This window comes from Colletes gigas, unplaced genomic scaffold, assembly GCF_013123115.1.
Source record: "Colletes gigas isolate AHSC1104 unplaced genomic scaffold, ASM1312311v1 Colletes_gigas_Sc00009, whole genome shotgun sequence".
Classification (NCBI taxonomy): domain Eukaryota; kingdom Metazoa; phylum Arthropoda; class Insecta; order Hymenoptera; family Colletidae; genus Colletes; species Colletes gigas.
The window spans coordinates 6,146,833-6,171,771 of NW_025106638.1; the positions used below are offsets into that span (position 1 = coordinate 6,146,833).

Here is a 24,939-nt window from a genome sequence, read left to right on the forward strand (position 1 = left end):
TTAAATTTCTTTTTTATTTTTCCTTTATAAATTATTAAGAGATTTTAGTGCTGTCATTCATATTTATTTTTCATTAATAGTTTCATGTCCTACTACATTATAAATAAAAATGTTTCCGTTCAAAGATTCAATCTTTTGCGGCTTTGATTTCACTTTCTTTCAATTATTTGTAATATATACTTAATAACGCCATGTTGTGTAAAAATGAAAATTGTAAGAAACATTAAGGTTACAGCGTTTTAAACAATAATTACTTAAACGTATATATTTTCGGACATACCTTCATTTTTTTATGCTCATTAATAATCACATAAGATCGAGTAATCATATTATAAATATGTAACATCTCCAAATACATGGAGTTACACCTGAACTATTCTTATGTACACGAAATAGTAACTACATTTAAAAGTATATCGGTATATCATGATCAAATAGAATAAGTGTATTAGTGTATTAATATCTAGTAAATTCAATCCTGTCCTTACATTAACAGGAATGTGCCTAGTTTTACACAAAGATATTTTCATATATTGGTGTTACTTTGTTTTTTTTTTTCTCGTAATAAGGTGACGGATAATGTACAAATTTAGTGTAACTTGCGAAATAATCTATCGAAAGAAAAAAAATATATGATGGTCAGCGAGCGCGATTCCTGTTTTTACATGTAATGTGCACAAGTAAGCACGTGAATTTCATACGAAGAAAATGATTGAGCATAATTATTAATGACAATCAATTTTATCTTTTCCGATCGTTGGATCCACTACGACGAGAACGAGATCGACGACTGCGGCTATTGCTGCGCGAACGTTTCGATCTGAAACAAGCAAAGCGGCAAAACGTTAGTATAATTGAATAAGACGAAAGAGAGAAAGCTCTCTGATACTGTTAGAGATACAAAAAAAAAAAATGTTACAAAGCAAACTTAAATGGCATTAAATGATGCACAATCCGAATTGTGCATTTATGCTTTGAATTTGTTGGTTCAACAGTTATAACATTTAAAAATTTACTAAATTATTTTGGTGTACCTTTGACAAATGGATTTTGTTTAAATTATATTTTTGTTTGTATCTTTAACCGTTCCAGAGATACAAATGTTCCCGATTGTGCAGAGACGCCCAGGAAAGCGTGACGGCAGTCTTCATGCATGATCAGCGTAAGTTAAATTCTCGATTAAACTTCCCACCAACCTTTTTCCACGGCTGCGGCTTCGAGATCGTGACTTTCTCCTATCTCTATCTCTGCGTTCACGGTCTCGATCGCGATCACGATCACGATCGCGGTCTCTGTCGCGGTCACGATCGCGTTCACGGTCACGATCGCGGTCCTTTTCCCTGTAACCCAATCCGCCACGTCTGCTATCCGATCTGTCGCGGTCTTTGTCACGATCGTCCCTGTCCCTATCTCTGCGCCTGTCGAGCAACGACTCCCGTTTCTCCTTGCGTCTGTCCTCGACGGTTTTCTGTAGCTCCGCCAACTTTTCACGGATCTTGATAAACCCTAGATGCAGCTTGCCGCCAAAATGATCCGCCAGCCGTCTGTCGTTATCGTGTATGCCGAGATACGCGCTGCACACTTCGCAAACGCGCAGCTTTTGTTGCTGATAACTGGACGCCGGCATGCTGTTACGGTATTCCTGTTCCGCCTCGTTCTTTTTCTTACGCAGCTCGTCTATCTCGCCCATGAGCTTCATCGACTCCTCCACGAAACCTTCCTCGCCGAGCTGTTCGGCTTTAGCCAGCTTCTTACCGATCTCCTCAGCAAGAACGTGTACGTTGTTCGCTTTTGCTGCCACCTCCGCGCTGAGCTCCTCTTGGGTCTCTGCCAGTCGTTGTTTCGCTTGTTCCGTACGACGATCGCAGTCGGCGATAAAATTTTGCAAATGTTCCATGGCCTGTGGACGATACAAAAATCGTTGTTAGTTTTTATATATTGTCATTTACCCGGTACACTGGATAATAATATATGCTGATCCTGATTGAAAGAAAAACCGCATTTTATATGTAATTCTCAACATAACAGCTTTCGGTTGAAATACTATGGCTCTACGGAGGGAATGGTAAGCAAGATAGTAGCCCTCTGGCGGCGAGTACAGAAAGTGTCGCCACAGTACGTACAATGCCTTTGACACTAGAACTACCGACAATTATAGTGTGTTTATTTGTATCAAGGAAATTGAAACGATAGGTGCGTGCAGAAATGTATAATGCAATGGAAATAAGTGTTTATTCATTCTCTCATAGAAAATTACGATAAAGAGTATAGCCGAATAAGGGGGTCAAATGTGCCCCCAAACCGAATGGAACGAGCCACGGGTCATTCGATAGCAAAAAAAAAATAACCCCTGTGTGCAAATTTTTAACTTGAAATCTCGACCGTGGGGGTAGTAATGGGGTGAAAACGAAAATCATGTTTTTGAATTATTTCTCTTGACCTATTGAGTAAAAAAATGTAAAAAAATTCAAAGACATTTCGGGAACCGGGGCACATACTTTAGGAGATTTTCAGATTTTTTGATTGAAGAACCAGGTAGTGAAAAATAAAAAACAGCAAAAAATGCCGAAAAATGCCGATTACGTATTGAAGGAGGCCCGGAACTACTTTTATACTTTTACAGTAAACAGGTATTACTATTACTATTACTCTCAATTTTTTTCAGATTTTTCATTTTGGTGCGCCGCAGTGAAAAAAAATAAAAACCGAGTTTTTCCTCGTTTTCTGCGTATTAGAGTAACTTACACGTTGAATTTTTATGCATCCTTCAATATATAAGTGTTTTGTAGACTGTTTAATGTTTCTACACTAAGCAGAATTACATAACAATTGAAACAAATAAAATAAAGCCAACCATTGGGTGTATATATTCTAAAAAATCAACGATATTTTCAACGGCGTCGATGGCGCAGCGTTAGAGTGTCCGACTGTTGAACCGCTGGAAGTTTTTTTACCGTAGGTTCGAGTCTCTCTTCTGGACTTAGTATTTTTTCTTCTTCATTATTTTTTTTTTCAAATTCTAACTATATAACAATGCTTTATATTTATTTATAAATGTTCTGATAGCATTTTACAAATATTTTAACCTGAAATATGTATAAATATAGTCTTGGAGTGTTTTTTGCGTTTTTATTTTTTTTGTCAACCACGATTATTGTTTAACATCTCTTACACTGAAATTAATGTGAAATGTTAGTTTTCAAATCTCTTACCTTTGACTATTGTGAATGGATCGGAGCAGAAGATTGTATATTGGCTTACTATTACTTCTTCTCGTCCTTCGATCAAGCAGATCTTTCCTTCTCGTTCTCTTTCTTTGATAAATATGAATGTTTGCTGCGGCTTTAGTATCTAACGTAGACATGTAAGGGTTATTATCCTTTCCTTACTGCTGGTTTTAAAGATAATGAAAACACTTGTAGGACCAACCTCTACGGACCATGCCAAGTAATTATGTATAAATCCCATCGCATACAGTAGCTTGAACTGAGTAATTAAAAAATACATTGTGAAACCCGGACGCGACAATCACCCATTGACCTGAACGGTCTGGGCCCTCACCCAACGAACCTTTATTTCCTTCGTAACGCAGGTAGGACAATTAATCATTTTTCCCCGTGGTTTCCATCGAGCAATGATACTTCATTCAAAAATAAGCATGAAACGATCAAACTGGTACTTAAAAATGGGTTTATTAGAAAAAAGTATCATTGGCAGAGAGTGGGTTAATAGATTTGGCGTGGAATGGCCCTTACATGTCTACGTTAGATACTAAAGCCGCAGCAAACATTCATATTTATCAAAGAAAGAGAACGAGAAGGAAAGATCTGCTTGATCGAAGGACGAGAAGAAGTAATAGTAAGCCAATATACAATCTTCTGCTCCGATCCATTCACAATAGTCAAAGGTAAGAGATTTGAAAACTAACATTTCACATTAATTTCAGTGTAAGAGATGTTAAACAATAATCGTGGTTGACAAAAAAAATAAAAACGCAAAAAACACTCCAAGACTATATTTATACATATTTCAGGTTAAAATATTTGTAAAATGCTATCAGAACATTTATAAATAAATATAAAGCATTGTTATATAGTTAGAATTTGAAAAAAAAAATAATGAAGAAGAAAAAATACTAAGTCCAGAAGAGAGACTCGAACCTACGGTAAAAAAACTTCCAGCGGTTCAGCAGTCGGACACTCTAACGCTGCGCCATCGACGCCGTTGAAAATATCGTTGATTTTTTAGGATATATACACCCAATGGTTGGCTTTATTTTATTTGTTTCAATTGTTATGTAATTCTGCTTAGTGTAGAAACATTAAACAGTCTACAAAACACTTATATATTGAAGGATGCATAAAAATTCAACGTGTAAGTTACTCTAATACGCAGAAAACGAGGAAAAACTCGGTTTTTATTTTTTTTCACTGCGGCGCACCAAAATGAAAAATCTGAAAAAAATTGAGAGTAATAGTAATAGTAATACCTGTTTACTGTAAAAGTATAAAAGTAGTTCCGGGCCTCCTTCAATACGTAATCGGCATTTTTCGGCATTTTTTGCTGTTTTTTATTTTTCACTACCTGGTTCTTCAATCAAAAAATCTGAAAATCTCCCAAAGTATGTGCCCCGGTACCCGAAATGTCTCTGAATTTTTTTACATTTTTTTACTCAATAGGTCAAGAGAAATAATTCAAAAACATGATTTTCGTTTTCACCCCATTACTACCCCCACGGTCGAGATTTCAAGTTAAAAATTTGCACACAGGGGTTATTTTTTTTTTGCTATCGAATGACCCGTGGCTCGTTCCATTCGGTTTGGGGGCACATTTGACCCCCTTATTCGGCTATACCCTTTCCAAACATTCAGTCCAGTAAATTTTTGACAGGTTTTATTAGAAATTACGAATGGGTCGTTTTGACTGTTAAATGTAGTAGTGTGTAGTAGTCTACTAGTCACTAGTGTGTAGTAGTGTTATGGGTTATAAATTTCATAAAAACAGTACTTACATCGATATCGTAAAAGTGGTCCTTCTTCTTTTGCGCAGCCTCGTAGTCAGCCCGTAGGGCCAAGTCGTGAATCTGGGGGCATTCTCCCAGGTCCATGCGCTGCGATTTACAAACCATTTTGTATTAGATTACATCCATTCAACTGTATGACGCCTCATCGGGTTTATTTATGTAATCCCTCCCAACATGTTCTATGAAATCTTATCGTTTCTTAATTCGCTGTTTGTAATAGAAAACTGAATCGATAATCAACAATTACATAAACAATTTAAACTATGCACGGCAACAACGACAGAAGTTAAAAACCCTAAATTGTCCAAAGATGCTTTTAATACAAGAACTTACAAACGGTTGCTCTTCTGTTATGCGCTAGGGACAATGTATATGGAAATACACAGGGTGTATCCCAGCACACGAAACCCGCTTCAACGGTGATTTGAAGGGCACGAAAACAATGGAACGAGTTTGCACGAATGTATGTCCTACCCAACGCTTGTTCCCGAGTTGTAAGCATTCTTACAACGATTCTTAATCGCTAATCGATCTGGTACAATCGAGCTTACAATATTGTTTAAAATCATTGAATTCTTATTTTTTAGGGCCACTTAAAAACATTTGCCTACTCGACCAGTGTTCAATAACCAAGAAGTATTTAAGAGATTGAAAAGACATTTTGACACAACGTATGCAGGTACTTGAGCCAAAGTCACGGTCACCTCCAGCGAGTTCCCGCGAACGTAAACAGCCTCAAGTTACAGAAATAAAAAAAGCAGCCATAACTCTGTAACAAGATCGTACAAGACGTACATTTGCGCGAACTTTTTCCATCGTTTCAGCGTTCCCGATCCCATTATTGAAGCGGATTTGGCACACCGGTATACACCCCTGCATATACTTATGAATATATTTCTATATACATATGCATGTATGCATATATTGACTGGCATATCGTTTCGTTCTTGGACAAAGTAAAAATACAATTTTACAGATAAATATTTTGTTATGTTCACTTACAGAGTGGCAACACCTCTCCGCCTGACACGACAATGCGATGGCAATGAAGCTACAATCAGCACACACCTTAAGTTCATATGTTCAATGTCTATGAAACAACTTACAGCCTAATAGTTTATTATACTATTTACGTAGGGCACGCATTTGCCTTAGGTGAATCAATTCTAGACGATTTAGAAAACGAGTTCAATACGTACATCCAATGTTGACGGAAATTTTTCTAACAGAACTGGCACGCTGTACAATTCCGCCTAATACTGTTTCGCTTTCTCTCTCTCTGCTTCATGCCACTTCTCACGTTTTCTCGTGGTCATTTTTTTCATATATATAAATATGTATATGTATATTTTGCATTTGCAAATTGCCAAAATAATTTGTATTTTAACGGGTTCTCCACGCCGGTTTTTGAAAGACTCGCTTTCGCCTTTTAAATAAAACAGTGATTCAAAATTTATATACAAGCTCAAAGAAATCTCTCCAATGCGCGTTAGAATATACTACACGTTGGAACTGTATGCAATAATTCTCGTTCATTTCTCGATAATTGTTCGAAAAGCTATCTGATAGTCGACGTTGTGAAACGAAAGACTGAAAAGAAGTAATGTCCACTCGGATGAAAAACCTGCGTTGCTCGTGGATCGTGACACAGTGGCAATTTATTACAATTCTGTAGTCATTAGTGGGGACGAACTAAAATTCAGTAAAAAAAAACTTGTTGATAAATTGTAAAATATAAGACTTGCATATTTATGAAGGTAAAACCAATTTCCTACACTTACAAAAACTATACGATTCGATTAATATGTAATTTACACGCTTTAGGGAAAATGACACAAATCTACAAAATGTGTATAATAAGGCTATTACTGCCATCTTTTATTCGCGAAGCGTTTTTATAAAAAAGGTTCTAATTTTTCTATAAAAAGGGCACAATTCCCTAATTTTATTTCATCGAAAACAATGCAGAATTACTTGTAAGCGATATTAAATACATAATGATCTCATTTTTGTAATTAATATATTTTTATTTTGTATAAATTAATAGAAAAACACACACCTGTCGTGAAACGAGAATACTCGTTTCCCGTCGGTAACGTATATTTCAATAAAACGAGGATTCTCGTTTCCCGTCGGTAATGTGCCACAACTGCATTTCCGCGTAACGTCTAGAGCTTTTCTTCCGAGAGGACGACAGACAGTGAAATCTCGATCGTTCCTATCATTGAACACAACATACTCTCACAATATCGTAATCGAGGCTCTCGAAACTCTTAAAACATCATACGAGATATCCCCTGAAATAGGCCGATCGAAGTTTCACCGTGGATCAATGAACCGAAGAACGAGTAGGGATCATCGAGAAACAAATGTCAACGTTTACAATTCCGAGACTCGAACATCAGAATTTTCAGACGTATTTCTTGGCAATTCGCATGGTCTTACTTACAGATCACTGCTTCATTTCCTGTACCCGTTACATCTCCCGAGGATGAATACATTTTCACGCATACTTTCAAAGTAAACTTCATTTCTACCTGCCGTAAACGGCATTATTAGTAAGAAGCGACAATAAGAGATCGTCTCATGAATCAGCAATGGCGCTACTCACCAACTTAACAGGCCATTCGGGGTCTCGGAATTAATATTCGGTACTCAGCCTCGCCACCGTGGTTACCGGTAGAGGGGCTGAGGAAACCGTCCGCCTTTATTCTCAATCGAATTAATACCTAGTACTTGAATTATGTTAAGGTAATCAAATTGTAGAATGTAATACGTACGTCCTCTTCGCTTTCAGTACTTACAGTAACGCGCGTGTGAGAGCGACAAGTACAACACGACATATGAGCGGACAATACTCGCAACAATATTGTACAATGGATCTGATTGGAATTGCTTTTTCCAGAGACTCTGGAAATAGAACTGTAGGTACATTGACATTAGTGAACCTGTATATCGGTCATTCTCGCGAGTATTTGCCAGAAGTATTACGTTTATTTATTTATTTATTTTTTTTTTTATCATCAATCTTTAAATACATCGTTTCATTTTCTCAGAATTTTGGCGTTGTCAATTCTATCGTGGAAAACCTACACGAATAATGTAGAAGGGTGCTTGCTAACTGCGACAACGGACGTCTGCGAGAAACGATCGATAATCGTCCGAGTATTTAACACGTTCTGTACTGGATCGATATTTGGTTACTTTCCGTTCAGGCCGTGTGGGTCGTATACACGCCACGCTATTACGACACTAGCAGCGACTATAGTCGTCCATTATGCACGCCTGCTGTATCCTACCGGTAACTATAGTCATCGAATACAACATCCATACTATGTACCGGAATCAGAGTTGCCTTTCCTCTTTCATTTCCAATTTCATGTCGATTTCGTTTTGGCAATGTGGGTACGTAATAACTCTTGTGGAAAATTTCAAATGGCTCGAGCGAAAAGTTCAGCGTGGGGCGTATGCACACCACGCCCCCGCGCGGCACGAAACGTGTTAAAATGATTTTTCTAACAAGCGAACGATCGGTTGGAAAATTTAACAGAAAACAATCTTTTAATTTAACAAACACCCTTCGGACCAATTCGCACGAGATGACAAAGAAATGCGCGAAGCAGTACTAACGTGAACAATATACTATTTATTTGAAAATCACGTCATTGTTTTGATTTTAGAATGTCGTTTCTACTTAAACTTTATGGTTTTATTGTCTAGAATTTCTTGCGAGTATTATTGTTTCGCGATCGTACAGGGCCATTACCACAAGTGTAGTTTAAGTTTCGGTTCATTCCCAAGCATCGTGTAGAGGAGAAGTGGGACAAGTTCGTGAATCGTTACTTTTTAAAGCTACAGTTTATTCCTGATACCGTCAGAGTATTAAGGCAAGTTTTTAATAAACGTTATTGTTAATATTTTTGTATACATCCATTGCGAATTGAACTTTATGCATAAGAAATATGATTACCGAAACTTTAATTCACTTTGACGCTATAAACTCGTGGAAAACGAATTATTTTGTCAAAGCAATGGAAGAAATTATTCCGACGTTGTCGTCCCACTTTCTCTCCACTTTATGAGAATCTGAAGGATCGCTCCCTATTATCGGTAGTTTGCTGCCCCGTGTTGCACTTCAACGCCTATCTGGTGTGAATTGATCTGAATCAATTCCTGAAGTACATTACGCAAATATCATCCTATTGTATACGCGTCACAAAATTGATTCTTATCACCTAATTCTTGTACAATCTACAAAACTGATTGGACCAATTGGCACTGATGAAAGGAAGCACTATGCACAACGTATATCGTGTGTAACTTCAAATTAACAATTCAAGTCACGACATTCAGAATTATACATGAAATTATAGAGAAATAGTTCTGTATACAAATATGTAGAAGGACTTGTATATTGTAATCGTATATGTACCAGAAAGTAGTGTATCAGTCGATGGATTTCTGCAGTCGTGTTTCTTTTAATGTGTATTGTTGTAAGGTAAAGAAATATATCTGATTTTTTATGTTTTTGGTGGAAAAAAAATTTGTGCAAGAAAATTTGCTTCTATCGTTATTAATTATGTGTAAACAAATTATGGTTACACGATCCAATGTGTTGATAAATGGTAATCAGAAATTTTGATGTCACAAACATTCGTGTCGAACTACAAAAATCTTTGAATATTATCAATATAAGATTTTTGAAAATTAAACAAAGTAAAAGAGAATATTGGGTATAAACAATAAATTGGTTCGCGATAATATGTAACAATGATACCAACACAAACATATAACAATTTTTTCGTATTTGTACATTAATTTATAAAGGTTTATCAAACGAAGATTTATATGCATGGAATATATACTTTTCTTATGAAAAATAACGTTGCTAAACGGTAAAATCAATAAGATGATTGTTTAATCTTAATAATAGACTGCTTCAAGAATACAATACTTGATACGAGCAAATAATTATAACGTTTAATATTCTACCATTACAGCACATAACACGTGTCCTTAAGTATATGTATTTATACACTAATATTTGTACATTTGTTGCATCATTCGTACCCCAAAGTACTTGATTCTTATATTTCAAATTAAAGAACAAACATTTATTTAATTATCCAGCAGAAGCAACAAACTATATTTCTTTTCAAGCTGTTTTTCTGGTTTCAAAATAAAATGTTCAGCATATTCTACATTATCTTTTTTATTCAAAATAAATGCAATATGATATTTCGTCTATGCATGTCCCGATGAATATTCTAATTACGACACAGTTTTCAATTTATGAACCTTAACACTTAGCCAACAACTCAACATATTTTAAAGCAGAGAGATCTCCTCGTTTGGTTGGCTATGTATTAAGCAAACTATAATGCTGATCGAATAATGCGTTTACTATTAATGCAAAAAAATATCTAAGTATTACAATTTATGCACAACTAATTATAAAGTTCGTCATAATTTATATAATTCTAACAAAGCTGTAAATATATACACAAAGCTATATAAGCCATATATATGTAAATAAATTGCCTCCATAATATAAGAATAATCGTATTTTTCGTTGTGTTACGTGTGCGTCGATAAAACATAATTATTTTATTACCAACGAAACAATTAAGCGAATAAATTTGCTAACCAAATTAAAGTGATTGAATCGTGTAACCAGAGAGTAGACTAGAAAGATCGAAAGAATAACAGAAAAAAAACAGCTGAATGCAACATTAAACGTACTGATGTCCGATTGCTTTTATGTTAACATGAAGAAATATCAAAAGAATATACAAAAATGCTCTACGATAGCGCATTAGTGCCAATGGTATGTCATTTATATTTCAATATATGGTAATTTTAAAGTACACTCACTGTTGACGATAGGATTTCATGCGGACAGCACGCCAGCAAAAAGCTCTTGCAGACCTTTGGATCGGAGTACTTCACTTGAAATTTGTTATTCTCACCTGAAAATATAAAGTATACGTTAATAACAGTGCCACTCAATTAGAGGGGTACTCGCGTAATGGCAAATTGTAGGCCACCATCTTGTATTTTCGTGAGAGCTTTCAAGCGACTGTAAATAGTGATACCGTCAAGAACATGCAAACACTGTACGAAATGTAATTTTACGTACCATTCCGTCCTGTGCCCATTAACTGATCAAGCATAGCTCGCATTTGATCGTGAGCAGTCATTTTTGCGTAGAAGTGCAATGTATCCGATGCACTGTCAAAAACGGGGAAGAGCAATCAGCCACGCCGCCAGTCTTCGAGTTTCGACTTATCGTCCAACTCGTATTTATCGATCAGAAGTATCGTCAGCCACTAACCAGAAAGTAGACAAAACTTTCCAAGCGCAGTACTGCAACCAATGGCGTTGCAGATCCAAATATGCCCATCCATGGAAACCACATCTAATTGGTTGTCCTATCATCAGTTATTTTATGCTTTAACTGCCATCAAATATTTCATAAAAGCATTAAAACTACATAAATGTGGTATCAAAGAATGTAATTCTTATTCGTTGCTCCTAATAATCAAAATGATAATAATTAAGATGTTATTAACGATGTCTTGATTACTATATAAATATATATTATTCCATAAAAGTTATAAAAAAATACAATACTTACGGGTAGCATAAAATTCCTGGCGTTATATTAAGAATAACTTATAAATTGGCAATATAGCCAGAGGCAGAGATGCCAGAAAAGCACCGCCGGGTGCACACGCACACATGCCAGATACGCGTACGTGAGCTCGTGGAGTTTCGGAAAGTCGACAAAGGCAAACTGACGCATGCCCTCTTTCTCGATTCTCCGAAGCTGCCCGAAGTAATTTCGGATCGCCTCGTGGGAGTCGAGAGAGGAAAGCGCATTTGCCATCTGGCTCTTGAACAACTGAAATTCGACCTCATGTCGACGGCATACGATTCCAAGTCTCGACTGCCCAGGTATTTTTTACTTTCCGACCTATGTATGTAGACGAACATAAGCAAAGTACTATAATGAAAAAAAATTTTGTGACATTTTTCTTACGGAAATACACGTTTTAAGACACCCCCGATCATATTAGAATTATTAAAAAAAAATAAATTCTTTTTTATTATTCCTATATATGAGCGTACATATGTATATCATTTCAGATATCACATCTGCTACATTTGGCAACGTATAACCATTACTGCTGGCTACTGCCAGCCTCTCACAGCCTCTGCTGGCTTCTGCTGGCCTCTGCTAATCTCTCCCAACATATGCGGGCTTTTACCTGCCTCTGCTGGCCCCTGCTGACCACTGCTGACCACACCTGATACTTCCGACAACGTATAACGATTATTACTGGTTACCGCCAGCCTCTCCCAGCCTCTGTTGGCCTCTCCTGACCGCCGCTTATATTTCTGACGACGTGCAACAATTACAACTGACTTCTGCCAACCTCCGCTGGCCTCCGCTGACCACTGCTGACCACCCCTGATGCTTCCGACAACGTATAACGATTACAACTTGCCACTGCTTGCCCCTGCTAGTCTCTGCTTGTCACTCCTTGCCACTGCTGGCCTCCGCTGACCTCCGCTGACCTCCGCTTTCCTCCGCTGACCACTGCTGACCATCCCTGATGCTTCCGACAACGTATAACGATTACTACTTGTTACTGCCTGCCCCTGCTGGTCTCTGCTTGCCTCTGCAAGCCTCTGCTGTCCCCTGCTGGCCCCCTCCTGACCCCTACTGACCCCTGCTGACCCCTGCTGACCCCTGCTGACCACTGCTGGCCACTGCCGGCCTTTGTTAACAACTTCTGCCATGATATATATGTATTAAAACATTGTATAATGTAAATCTATGACAATAAATGACATAATTACAAAGAATTCTATGTGTTCTCATCATTTTTTACCTTTCCTTTCCTCTCCAAATCATTACCTTAGTTATAAGATTCCCTGAAACTCCTTGGTTTCCCTGAACCCACTAGGAAGTCCTGAAACACCTCGGAAGTCCTGAAACTCAGAACTTTGCTAAAAATTCAGGGTTTCCAAGAATTTTCGGCGTTTCCAAGAAATTCCAGGACTTCCCAGTTGTTTCAGGACTTTCCAGCTGTTTCAGGCCTTTCCAGTTGTTTCAGGACTTTCCAGCTGTTTCAGGACTTTCCAGCTGGTTCGGGACTTCCAAAGGGGTTCCAAAATTCCAAGGAGTTTTAGGTCTTCCCAGTTGTTTCAGGACTTTCCAGCTGTTTCAGGACTTTCCAGTTGTTTCAGGACATTTTGAAGAAAAAAAATTTTAAAGTTAATTTTTGATTTTGGCAGCAAGTACGAGAGCTGGACACTTTGGGAATCCAAATTTAACCGGAAAAACGGTCTCTTAAAACTAAGACAATGATTTGGAGAGGAAAAGAAAGGTAAAAATGATGAGAACACATAGAATTCTGTTAAATTATATGATTTATTGCCGTAGATTTACATTATACAAGGCTTGAATACTTATACATCATGTCAGAAGTTGATAACAAAGGTCAGCAGTGGTCAGCAGTGGTCGGCAGGGACCAACAGAGGCCAGCAGAGGGATGCAGAGGCATGCAGAGACCAGCAGTAACAAGTAGTATTAGTTATACGTTGTCAGAAGCATCAGGGGTGGTCAGCAGAGGCCAGCGGAGGCTAGCCGTGGGCAGCAGAGACCAGCACTGGCAAGGAGTGACAAGCAGCGGCAAGCAGTAGCCAGTCGTAATCGTTATACGTTGTCAGAAATACCAGGAAAGGTCAGCAGCGGTCAGCGAAGGCCAGCGGAGGTTGGCAGAAGTCAGTCGTAATTGTTATACGTCGTCAGAAATATAAGCGGAGGTCAGGAGAGGCCAACAGAGGCTGGGAGAGGCTGGCAGTAAACAGTAGTAATCGTTATACCTTGTCGGAAGTATCAGGTGTGGTCAGCAGTGGTCAGCAGGGTCCAGCAGAGGCAGGCAGAAGCCCGCACATGTTGGCAGAGGTTAGCAGAGGCCAGCAGAAGCCAGAAGAGGCTGCGAGAGCCAGCAGTAATGGTTATACGTTGCCAGATGTAGCAGATGTGATATCTGAAATGATATACATATGTACGCTCATACATAGGAATAATAAAAAAGAATTTATTTTTTTTCAATAATTCAAATATGATCGGGGGGTCTTAAAACGTGTATTTCCGTAAGAAAAATTTCACAAAATTTTTTTCATTATTGTACCTTGCTTATGTTCGTCTACATACATAGGTCGGAAAGTAAAAAATACCTGGCCAGTCGAGACTTGGAATCGTATGCCGCCGACGTGAGGTCGAATTTCAGTTGTTCAAGAGCGAGATGGCAAATGAGCTTTCCTCTCTCGACTCCCACGAGGCGGTCCGAAATTACTTCGGGCAGCTTCGGAGAATCGAGAAAGAGGGCATGCGTCAGTTTGCCTTTGTCGACTCTCCGAAAGTCCACGAGCTCATGTACGCGTGATGTGGCATAGTGTGAGTAGTGCACCCGGTGCTCAATCTGGCATCACTGAATATAGCTACTTTTGTCACTAGATGTTCTGATTTTTTTCTAGGAATATGTATACAATAAACGTATACGTGGAAAAGTAAAGAAAATATGTGTATAAGTTATCCGAATCGTTATCAAATATAATAATATCTAAAATCAGTCGCGTTAGAACTAAATGAAATTTCGAAATTGTAATTACGATAATTCCTCGTTTAACGATAGAATTTTAGCACAAGATCGAAGAAATTAAATCATCCCCACCACTGTTTAGGTTTCTTCGGCTCGAACGATCCGTCGATACGAGTGGTCGTTAGCTGTGAAATTAAAATCTTGCTGACCCAGTTTCAAAGCAATGCCACGCATTTGTGATGTGTTCAGTACCAATTCAAATCAAAACGTTTACGTTTCTCGTTGTAAGTCCGAACACTATCTTATTCGGACTATTTTTAATCATACGTAGTCGAAGAAAGTTTTTCAGAAATTATTCGCATAAATTATAATTAGAACGAGATCACGTCTCGTCGTTTCACAACGACGTAATAAAAAATATGAAAAATTTTAAATTTACGTTAGCGTTCGTACACTCGATCTGTTTTCGCTGTTGCTTTAAAGTTTCGGCTGCTCGCTCGTCGTTGTTCGCTCTCGTGCGTTCTCGATGTTGGGCGGTTCATTTGAGTTTGCCTAGTTACGAGAAAAAAAATTCTCCACCGAGCCACGGTTAAAGATAAACGGCAATCGAAATTTTCGAACCGTGGAATTAGCATGGATCTTGGTACGCGACGATGCACGGTAGACAGATTATGACAAACCCGATACTTCTTCGAACGGTCCGTGTCCCATCGCGAATCTAGGGAGTTCAATTAGATATATATTCAGTGCATTAGTGACCCTAGTGCGCGTGTGTAATACGCGCCGGGGGGTGGTTAGTCAATGGTACGGTGTGAGAACGTGAAAAATCGCAATTAGATCAAGTTTTTCTCGATATCCATTGCGTGATTTGCATCCGGAGGAACGATAAATCGTATTCTTTTTTTTGGCTGACAACTGCTCGAGAAACGACGTCGCGATAAAGAGGAAGCGCAAATAAACCGATCGGAGAGCTGCAGCGTACGATACGCACGCGGTATAAAGATGGTAAAAATGGCGAAGGTATTTCGCGCGGTGACAGTATCGACTTTGTCAAACAATGGACAGTCAACACCTAAATACAATAAGCCGGTCACGCTCAGTATCAACTATGATCCGCAAGGTCTTAGCGTTGAGTTCTTCGCAGGTACTGATTTGTCAATAAATCATCTTTTGTGAATCGCGTTAGCGTCGTTCCGGAGTGGACAACATAACCACACTCGGGACGTGCGTTTACAGGTTTCCTTTGTACGAATTTAACGAGCGTTGTTGTTGCATGTTGCGACCGTGGTGATGTTAAAAATTAATTTTGTTCGTTAATTCTTACACGAGGCATGCGTGAAAACGGGACGTTCGTCTTCGGGTGTTTACGACGAATTAATTCAGTACGCTTGTTCTACAGATTTGCTGCTTTGATTTTTCTGTTACGTCGCTCTGCTCTTTCATTTTGTAACTAACAGATTTTAAATCCTGGTTTCGTTTTCGTTGGAAATCACGCGTTTAATACTGTTTTCTTTATTGTATTCTAAAAAACAATACGGGTACTTTAGGATCATTGTATTTGTTTACCATGCTGATTGTCACTGTCGTGAAAATTATGTCGTTTGTTCTTTGTCAATTAACGTTCACATTAAGAACTTTGATGAAAGTACAATGTACAGGATTGTTTTTTATAAAGATTATAAAATACGGTTTTAACGCGTAAGAATTAAATTTTTAATGAAGTATTCTTGTGTATATTCTGTTCTTTTATTTTCATGTATGTAATAGGAGATTCGACTGGGAAAGATAAAACTACATTATTGGAATTTCCGGTAACTCCTAGTACAGAATGCTCCAGGGTATCTTCACGAAGTTATGTATTTACATTAGATATGGATAGCTTACTTGTAACATTCGCCAATGAAACAGGTAAGCTAATTAAGAATTATAATCTGCAATTAATTATTATACTTATATTAAAAAAGAACATATATCCGATATACATGGTGTCCCAAGTTTTAACGGTCGAACTTCATCGGTATATTTTGTGGGTCTAAATAAGAAAAAACAGTGTTATAATAAGTTGTTTAAACCTTTATTAACTTGAAATATACTATTAAAGTTTTTCAGTTCTTTTTTCCTGGAACACCCTGCATATATACTATATGTAATAGAAATTATTTCGTTCTTAAGACACAATTTAACGTTACTTTGTACTATTAACGATCAATACATACTTTACACAGATTTTCGGCACTTTCATTCGCAAATATTGAAACTTAAAAATGGCAAGGGTATATCTGCATTCAATGAAAGGACCGAAGAATCTTCAGCGATGCAGTACTTTCAGTTTTATGGCTATCTGTCTCAGCAACAAAACATGATGCAAGATTATATTAGGACCAGTACATACCAGCGAGCAATTTTAGGAAATCTATCAGATTTTAAAGACAAAGTCGTGTTAGACGTAGGCGCGGGCTCTGGGATATTGTCGTTCTTTGCGGTTCAAGCGGGCGCAAAGAAAGTGTACGCGGTAGAAGCAAGTAACATGGCAAATCATGCAGAATTGTTAGTTGCCGCAAATAATTTATCGGATAAGATTGTTGTCATAGCTGGTAAAATAGAAGAAATTGAGTTACCTGAACTAGTAGACTGTGTAGTGAGCGAACCAATGGGTTATATGTTATACAATGAACGAATGCTTGAAACTTACCTTCACGCGAAAAAGTGGTTAGTTCCAGGTAAACGCATATCCATTATTTTGTTGCTTGGTTTACACTCATCAATTCTAACACGATCGAACGATTCCAACACAGGTGGCAGAATGTTCCCTTCGCGAGGCGATCTTCATATTGCGCCATTTTCTGACGAAAACCTTTACATGGAACAATTTAATAAAGCTAATTTTTGGTATCAAACGTGTTTCCATGGAGTGGATCTCTCGGCAATGAGAAATAATGCAATTAAAGAGTACTTTAGGCAACCAATCGTCGATACCTTTGATATAAGAATTTGTATGGCTAAATCCATTAGACATATAGTCGACTTCCAAACAGCTAATGAGACTGACTTACATAAAATAGGTGAAACACTGTGCATTTGTTGTCGCGTTGCTGCTTTTCGGCCATAGAAGTGTGTGTTACCGAATTCGTGTGTTTTCTAGAAATTGATGTTGATTTTCATATACTGGAGAGCGGCACCTGCCACGGGCTTGCATTTTGGTTTGACGTTGCATTTATCGGGTCGACGCAACAGGTCTGGTTGAGTACGGCTCCCACAGAACCTCTCACGCATTGGTACCAAGTTCGTTGCCTTTTGGAAAATCCTTTATTCTGTAAAAGCGGTCAGCTGTTATCCGGAAAGGTCATTCTTATTGCGAACAAAAGGTGACATTACATGATTGCAATGCTAGTTCATGAAACTAGAAAACATTCAAGCATCGGACGTATTTAAAATATTTACGAGACATAATTTCGCATAACGTTTTCATTTCAGACAATCTTACGACGTGACAATAGAATTGAAGCTGGAAGGGACGAATATGGAGAGCAGTAGTAACGCTTTGGATTTGAAAAATCCGTACTTCAGATACACGGGCGGCGCGGTTGCGCAGCCACCTCCTGGTTTAAATAATAGCTCGCCCAGCGAGTCTTATTGGACAACCTTGGACGCTCAGGGTGCCAGGCAAGCAGTGAACATGGTCAATGGAATGTCCGTTAACGGTTTGGGAGAGGTTTCGATGGACGCGACCGCAGCAGTGAACGCCGGCAATTTACTCGCAATAGGTAAGAAAAGAGATTGGATAAGATTTTTACGTCCAAGCGCGATCGCATTCGTAATCAACATTGTTACGTGTTCTTTTAATAGAAAACTTTTTTTCTAGGAATGTATGTGAATTTAAATACGATTTACCGCATTTGGATATCTGTCTTGCATATTTACAAGTGTTTTGTCCGTATAAATATATATATATATCAGTCCCTAAGAGAATTATTTTACTATTTGCTACTGGCGCGTATGTTTGTGTTCTACAGGAGGTCAGCCAAACATTCACCCCGGTTCGATTTCGAGTACAGGACGGGGGCGAGTCGGTGGCACGGCGACGAGTACGCAAGCAGCGCAATTAATAGGCGGTGGAATCACCCCAAACATGTTCACATCACCAGCAACGGTAAGTGGCTAACGAATCGTATTTAAAATTTTCAGCGAGCTACTTCCCTATATATGCATATATATCGTAAGTGTTTGGTGCGTTGAAACATCTGCACGAAACAATAGCTCGCTAAACAATTCGATATTAATCTGCGAAAGGATACTAAAGTGTACGCCTGCCTGCGTGTCTTTCGCGCTACAGCTTGGTGTTACTTTCCAGCAATCGCTGGTCCTTGGCAACACTTCGCATTATCCAGTGAATCCCAGCTTGATGATCGGGGATTACGTGACGCCTGGTAACGGCATATCGTCTCAAACGTATCGACAATGATCGATGGCGAAATCGTTTTCCACCGAGTATACCCACACAGCGAAACAGTTTACCGATCGTCACGCCGCTAGCAATAGCGGGGACGCCGACAGCAGCGCTAAACAGTACCGCAAGTTGGTGTTCAGTTCTCCGACGAGCAAATTACGGCTCACGTCGGCCGTTCGAATTTTACACGCAGTAAACTTGGTCAGTCTTAACACGAACAACGGCCACACGAATAACAACAACAGCAACAACATTGCTTGTATTAACAAAGTTATAGTTGGTTCTGGATTCGGATTTGGATTGAGCGCTAAAAGAAATAAGCCACAATGGGAGGCACGTTGGAGGAGAGTGCGAACCGTCCTCTCGTAGTTGTCATTAATTTTCATATACCACATCGCCCTTTATTTAATTGCCCCTCGAAGATTCGATCTTCCAGATCCCCCTCGAAGATTCGATCCAGATGTGCATGCTTGCCAAATGTACCCGAGAAAACAATATTTTTTAACGACAATACACTTTACCGTGCGTAACGTTCCACGCGACACTATTTTAACGGGGTCCTGATATCGTTTATACATCGAGACTCAATAACGAGAACGACCGAAGAGTAATCACGTTGCAATCTTTCCTTTCATTTTTCACTTTTTTTTTTTCTTTTTTTTTTTTTTCTTATTTCTTATGCTTTTCGTTTCAATGTACTTCAAAAGTTTCCATACACCGATCACTGTTCGTCGGCTAAGCTACGACGTAGAACTGGGCTTGGTTGATTTTCAATCACGAGCGGTTTTTACACGACTGTAAGGATAATAATGCATAACGTTCCGAATATTTCGAAAGAAAAGTGCAAAAAGCAATAATTCGTTAGAGATACGATATGGAGCACTCTGTGGCATTGCCTGTCATTTGTCCGTTCAACTTTTTTCGTAACGATTACATTTAACATATCTTTTCTACATATTTTCCACTAAAACGTACGAAAAAAAAAACAATAACAAATTCTATGAAATTACGTATACACACTTAAGTACGTTTCACCGTAATTTTTATTTAATTTCTTATTCTCGAATAAGTGATATTTTCGTTAATTATTTATGATTTATAGGAGAAAAAGATGTACATAATCAACTGCTATGCAAATCGATCGATTCAATGATATAATTTACGTTAAAACTAAATAAAAAGTATATTCCAATAAAATTACGATAAATTAAGTTACGATTCGTATCTAGCTGGTTTACTATTGTATTATTGCAATGTACAGATGTTAGAATAGCATGTACAGGCACAATTTCAAATTTGTGACGTTTGTATTACATATCGGCCTTTGGTCAATAGGATTAATTCTATAGTTTTAATATACTTCGACTATTACATTAGAATTCCACCGCCTATGTACGACCCTTACTACTTAGTAATTTCATTCAAGTTCGTCGTGTAACGAAATTTTCCTATCGAGACCGAAGTGAAATGAATTTTGTTAGTTTTCTATGATTTCGAGCTACAAAAAAAAAAATATTTATCCATCGTAAACAATGTACAAAAGAACCGCGAGAACATACGATCAATATAGAAAATAAAAAGTGAACAAGTACGAAGTTATTTATTTGGAACAAGATCGAATTACTTTGTTTCTTGATGGTAAAAATTTTCGTTACACGACGAGATAGAAGTAAGATTTTTTATAGCCACGAAATAATTAATGACTTATTTAATTCTACCGGATGACTATGAATGTATTCCTAAATTAAATATACAGGTAATTTCCTGATAATGAAGTATCCTTGCGAGATTCGTAGAAGTACAGTTAGCGATTCACGCGTAAACGTGAATTTTTTATTACAAATAGACTGAAACTTGCGAAAAGAATATGATCCCGAAACAGAAATTTACAATCGACAGAACTTTGTAAGGACGAACGATTCTAAAATAGTAATATTCACTATTTCAAGTGATTTAAGACTGATCATGATTGGTCATGATTACTTTCTTTTATACGAAAGTAAAATTTTTTAAAAATTGGCAAACCCCTTGTCGCGCGCAATTCCAATTTTTATACTAGTTTGATTTGTACGATATTTTTATGGATATAAACTCCTTTATTATCGGAGGGTTACCTGTAATTAAAAATAATTGTATATATATATAACATGCTTAATCTTTACAAAGTTGGTTATATGCTCAGATCTCGGTATAACGCTTAAGTCTCGTTAGTTCCTAAGGAGTGCTCTTTATTTGTTATCTGCACAAACTTGCTTTCATATAAGCTGCCCCATCTTGCGTACCTTAAAAAAAAAAAACAACTATTTTCAAGCTAAGAAAACCAGTAGATATACGTTGTTTTCGCAGAGAGATAAATCATTTTGTTTAAAAATAGCTCATAGTACTACAGTTTAAATTTCTAGGATTCAAGGGTGTATTATATTTCTTACTAGAACAATAGTTTTCATTGATTTAATCTTCTCAGAAAGTCGGGTTTTGCCATATTTTTTTTCTTTCTTTTTCTTTTCTTTTTTTTTTCTTTTATCATTACTTGTATAATATTATTTTTCAGCGGAGTAAGGTTAGAAATGTAAATAATTCTCGAACGTTCTTTGATCTTTGCTTAAGACGTGATTATAGTTCTATGAAAGGCGCATATATAATTTTTTAACATGTACGTATTTAGTGTTTGAAATCACTTTGACTGCAGGCATTCCACAAGTGCTGATAACAATTGTACGATTCGTTATTGTAACAAGAACATGCTTCTTCCAGTGTCTCGTTTTTCCTCTCTTCAAGAAAATGAGAACATTAAAAGCAATATTTAGAATCGAACGCCTATAAAAGTATTAGTTACCGCGTTTTTAGTTTCAATAGGAGAGACAAAAGATTGAGTAAAACTAAGCATACATTTTGATATTTTTCTAGATATTGCTTTCAGTGTCAGCATGCGTACTTCCGTGTGTACGTCTTTTTCTTTCATTTTAGAGAATTTTAATGACTGAAAGATACAAAATATCTCAGGTAGTCACGTGAGTTCGAAGGATGATGTTTACAACATTTTTCGCCATATTTTAATTTGTACGTCCGTTTGTTGAAAATTATGATTATACATAAAACTAAGGTTCCCCCTCCCCCCAATTTAAGGTGCATACTCTTCATAGTATTCAACTTAATAAATACCGTATTGCTTTTACCGAAACAAGATACATTTGCAGTGAAATAAAAATATACATATTAGTTCCCACAATAATTGTCAAATGTTTGTGCGTTGAACACTTTATTGTTACTCGATAATGTCTTTTTTCGATGCTGTATTTGTAATTCGCGATGTTTAATATTACGTGAAAAGTTATCGGGAAACATAGAAGAATATTAAGTATTAATCCATTTGCAACTAGAAGTACAACTACTGTCGATTATTAAAAATGTCACGACCCAAACGTACGTTTCGTCTAAATTCTGTTTGCAATTTTAAGAACGCAAAATAGAGATATATTAAAGAAACATCAAATGTAATATCAGTTTAGTAACATTTGGTCGGTTAACCTATTGCGTGCTATGATACTTCTCGTTGCCAATGTGTTAAAAATTTTTGTTTACTTTTTTGTTACGTGTCAGAAGCTTTGAGATTAATCGAAATGTTTTCGTTTCATTATCGGTGCGAGCTATTGATTTTATTGCAATAAATCAAAATATTCATTTGTTATCCATTCCGCACGTAAGAGCTTTGTACTTATAACTATTTATCCACAATCCTATAGATTCTTTTTTCTTTGTTGAATTTACTTTCTTACGTGATTATTCACCGTGATTTAAAAACGAACCGTTTGTTATGGAAAATAACGCGATAGGTATTACTTTTTTCTTAATTGGAAACAATAAACTTTTCATATTTACATAACGTCTGGAACTTGTAATTTTTTTAAGGAAAAAGCGAACAGTAATTGTACATAAGCTCAAAAAGTTGAATTATTTTCAAGAAATTGTCTTTTAAGCACGATAAAGATTCCACATCATTCTTTATTTGTTTTAGATTGATTAAAAACAAACAGGGAAGTAAAAAGAGATAAATGAATACCACTTGATTAAGAAGCTAGACAACACTAGGATCCCAACAAGAGAAATGCTCAGCTTTGTATAACGCATACATAAATGTGAATTCATGTATGCCTACTAACTCGTGATATATGTATACTGTTTGCCTATGTCTTTTTTATGTATTATATCTATGTATAAAGAGATCATGTTTTAAACGTACAACAATTACATCAAATTGCTTGTACATATTCGTGCATTGTACTTCAACGAAACTTGATTTATTTTACATTTAGTACGTCGACAATTATCCTGCAATTATTCTCAGGTGAAAATGCCATAAAGTTCGATATTACGATGTGAATTGATTTTCCTGAACGCTAGGAAAGGAATCAGATTAGTGTAGAATCAAACTGAACATTGATATGCGTTGTATCGATACACGATAGCATTTATAAGCTCCATCTAATGATACATCGAGGAGAAATTGTGCGCAAATTGTAGAGAGCGAGGCGCCTAATGTTATCGACCAAATAATCTTCGTTCGTTTTACGATCTGAAAAAAATGTCCGTGGAAGGAACGTTTTGGTCCGGAGGGACAAATATTGGTGGATCGTCGTTTTTTCAAGATCGTATATCTTTCAAATTTTTAAACGTATTGATGTATTTTTAAACGGGGTTACACATATATTTTTGTATACGGTTCTGATCGATATCGAAACAAATTTAAATACCTATAATGACACAATTCTCAAGCGTCCGTGAGTACCAACGATTTTCGAGATAAAGATTTTCGTGTTCGAAACCGTCGAAGCCATCCACAAAATACTGTACAAGGAAATACGTAATACCATGCAACGAAACTGCAATGGCTTCCAAGTCGTAAAAAATATAACTTGAAAAAGAACGATCTTCTAATTGTAGCATTTGTTAATTTGGACCAAACAATCTCTTGCAGAGATATTTTTTTTTGTGTTGTTAGAAGAAATCGAGATCGTAGGGCGATAACGTTAGCTGCCTAGACCTGAATAATAGAAAATCCGTTGATGCACAAAGTAAACGAGCATTCAAAAGCCAAAACAAGCCAAATCCAAAACTAACATAATTCGAGTCATCGATCAGTTTGTATTAATATTAAATAGGAAAATTGAATATCGGAACGAATCAAATTTAGTTTTGGTTTTAGTTAAACATTTGGTATGATTTCAGAAAGTTGTATGAATATTTTACATTGAATTGGTAAATTGAACTTTTATTGCAATATTATATATATATATATATAACATATTATATATATGTATATATATTAGTTTTATTTTAAATCTTATAATTCAATTTCAACTAATTGTAAAAAAAATTGCTATATTAATTAGAATTTTTAATTATTTTATTACGTAATCGTAAAAAAAAAAGGAAGTGTAATAGATGTAAAGTGACATTAAAAATTTGTTCTTATACATGTATGTTTTCCATATGATTTGGTTAATCGAGATTAAGGAATGAGCACAGTGTTTAAGTAATTAAGCGTCATACTTTAGAACAAGTTTGCCTAGTGATCGCAATTTACTAATTTGTAAAGTATTGAAATTTGTATTCTGCCAACGTTTTTACACATGAGAAAACAAAAACAAGGTCACTCAGATTGTCTTGCTCCAAATCTGAGATTAAGTTATAATAAACTTATTTATCTCGATATAGTGAAGATCATTTTCCAAACAATTTACATATTTGTAACGATCATTACGAAATGTACTCCTACTCCCATATTGTCCATATTCGTTGGTACGTATCGATCTGTGCTTAGATTTGAACGAACAATTTCCATCTTACGGAAG

The 24,939-nt window shown here is 36.8% G+C and overlaps 2 protein-coding genes across 11 annotated transcripts; one reads left to right on the top strand and one right to left on the bottom strand.

Moving 5' to 3' along the window:
- Positions 1-53: 53 nt before the first annotated feature.
- LOC122397197 (putative RNA-binding protein Luc7-like 2) lies at positions 54-11,320 on the bottom strand. Of its 6 annotated transcripts, none has more exons than XM_043396188.1 (8): positions 11,163-11,203; positions 10,898-10,992; positions 7,828-7,945; positions 7,635-7,758; positions 6,026-7,556; positions 5,012-5,110; positions 1,197-1,900; positions 54-820 (listed from the first exon to the last, which is right to left on the bottom strand). In XM_043396188.1, the coding sequence occupies exons 6-8, from the start codon at positions 5,105-5,107 to the stop codon at positions 742-744; spliced, it is 879 nt and encodes a 292-aa protein (XP_043252123.1). In that variant the 5' UTR covers positions 5,108-5,110; positions 6,026-7,556; positions 7,635-7,758; positions 7,828-7,945; positions 10,898-10,992; positions 11,163-11,203; the 3' UTR covers positions 54-741. The 6 variants fall into 6 exon arrangements, with proteins under 6 accessions (XP_043252123.1, XP_043252124.1, XP_043252125.1 ...); XM_043396189.1 differs by having other exon boundaries at positions 6,026-6,449; positions 7,473-7,556; positions 7,635-7,945; XM_043396190.1 differs by having other exon boundaries at positions 6,026-6,449; positions 7,473-7,560; positions 7,635-7,945.
- A 4,145-nt stretch (positions 11,321-15,465) lies between these two features.
- On the top strand, positions 15,466-24,193 carry LOC122397149 (histone-arginine methyltransferase CARMER). Of its 5 annotated transcripts, none has more exons than XM_043396079.1 (8): positions 15,466-15,784; positions 16,408-16,548; positions 16,866-17,360; positions 17,436-17,702; positions 17,783-18,005; positions 18,115-18,404; positions 18,654-18,790; positions 18,974-19,639. In XM_043396079.1, the coding sequence occupies exons 1-8, from the start codon at positions 15,643-15,645 to the stop codon at positions 19,100-19,102; spliced, it is 1,824 nt and encodes a 607-aa protein (XP_043252014.1). In that variant the 5' UTR covers positions 15,466-15,642; the 3' UTR covers positions 19,103-19,639. The 5 variants fall into 5 exon arrangements, with proteins under 5 accessions (XP_043252014.1, XP_043252015.1, XP_043252016.1 ...); XM_043396080.1 differs by having other exon boundaries at positions 18,992-19,639; XM_043396081.1 differs by lacking the exon at positions 18,974-19,639 and adding an exon at positions 23,103-24,193 and having other exon boundaries at positions 16,866-17,702.
- Positions 24,194-24,939: the final 746 nt, after the last annotated feature.

What these genes read in the sequence shown, in the direction of transcription:
- LOC122397197 (XM_043396184.1), bottom strand. Translation starts at nt 11,223, where the DNA reads ATGACTGCTCACGATCAAATGCGAGCTATGCTTGATCAGTTAATGGGC. An exon ending in AATGGGCACAGGACGGAATG is followed by an intron (nt 10,993 to 11,162) that starts GTACGTAAAATT and finishes TTATATTTTCAG; the next exon opens with GTGAGAATAACAAATTTCAA. An exon ending in AGCCGCAGCCGTGGAAAAAG is followed by an intron (nt 821 to 1,196) that starts GTTGGTGGGAAG and finishes TGCTTGTTTCAG; the next exon opens with ATCGAAACGTTCGCGCAGCA.
- LOC122397149 (XM_043396077.1), top strand. Translation starts at nt 15,643, where the DNA reads ATGGTAAAAATGGCGAAGGTATTTCGCGCGGTGACAGTATCGACTTTG. An exon ending in ATTCTTATTGCGAACAAAAG is followed by an intron (nt 18,006 to 18,114) that starts GTGACATTACAT and finishes TTTTCATTTCAG; the next exon opens with ACAATCTTACGACGTGACAA. An exon ending in TGTTCACATCACCAGCAACG is followed by an intron (nt 18,791 to 18,973) that starts GTAAGTGGCTAA and finishes TTCGCGCTACAG; the next exon opens with CTTGGTGTTACTTTCCAGCA.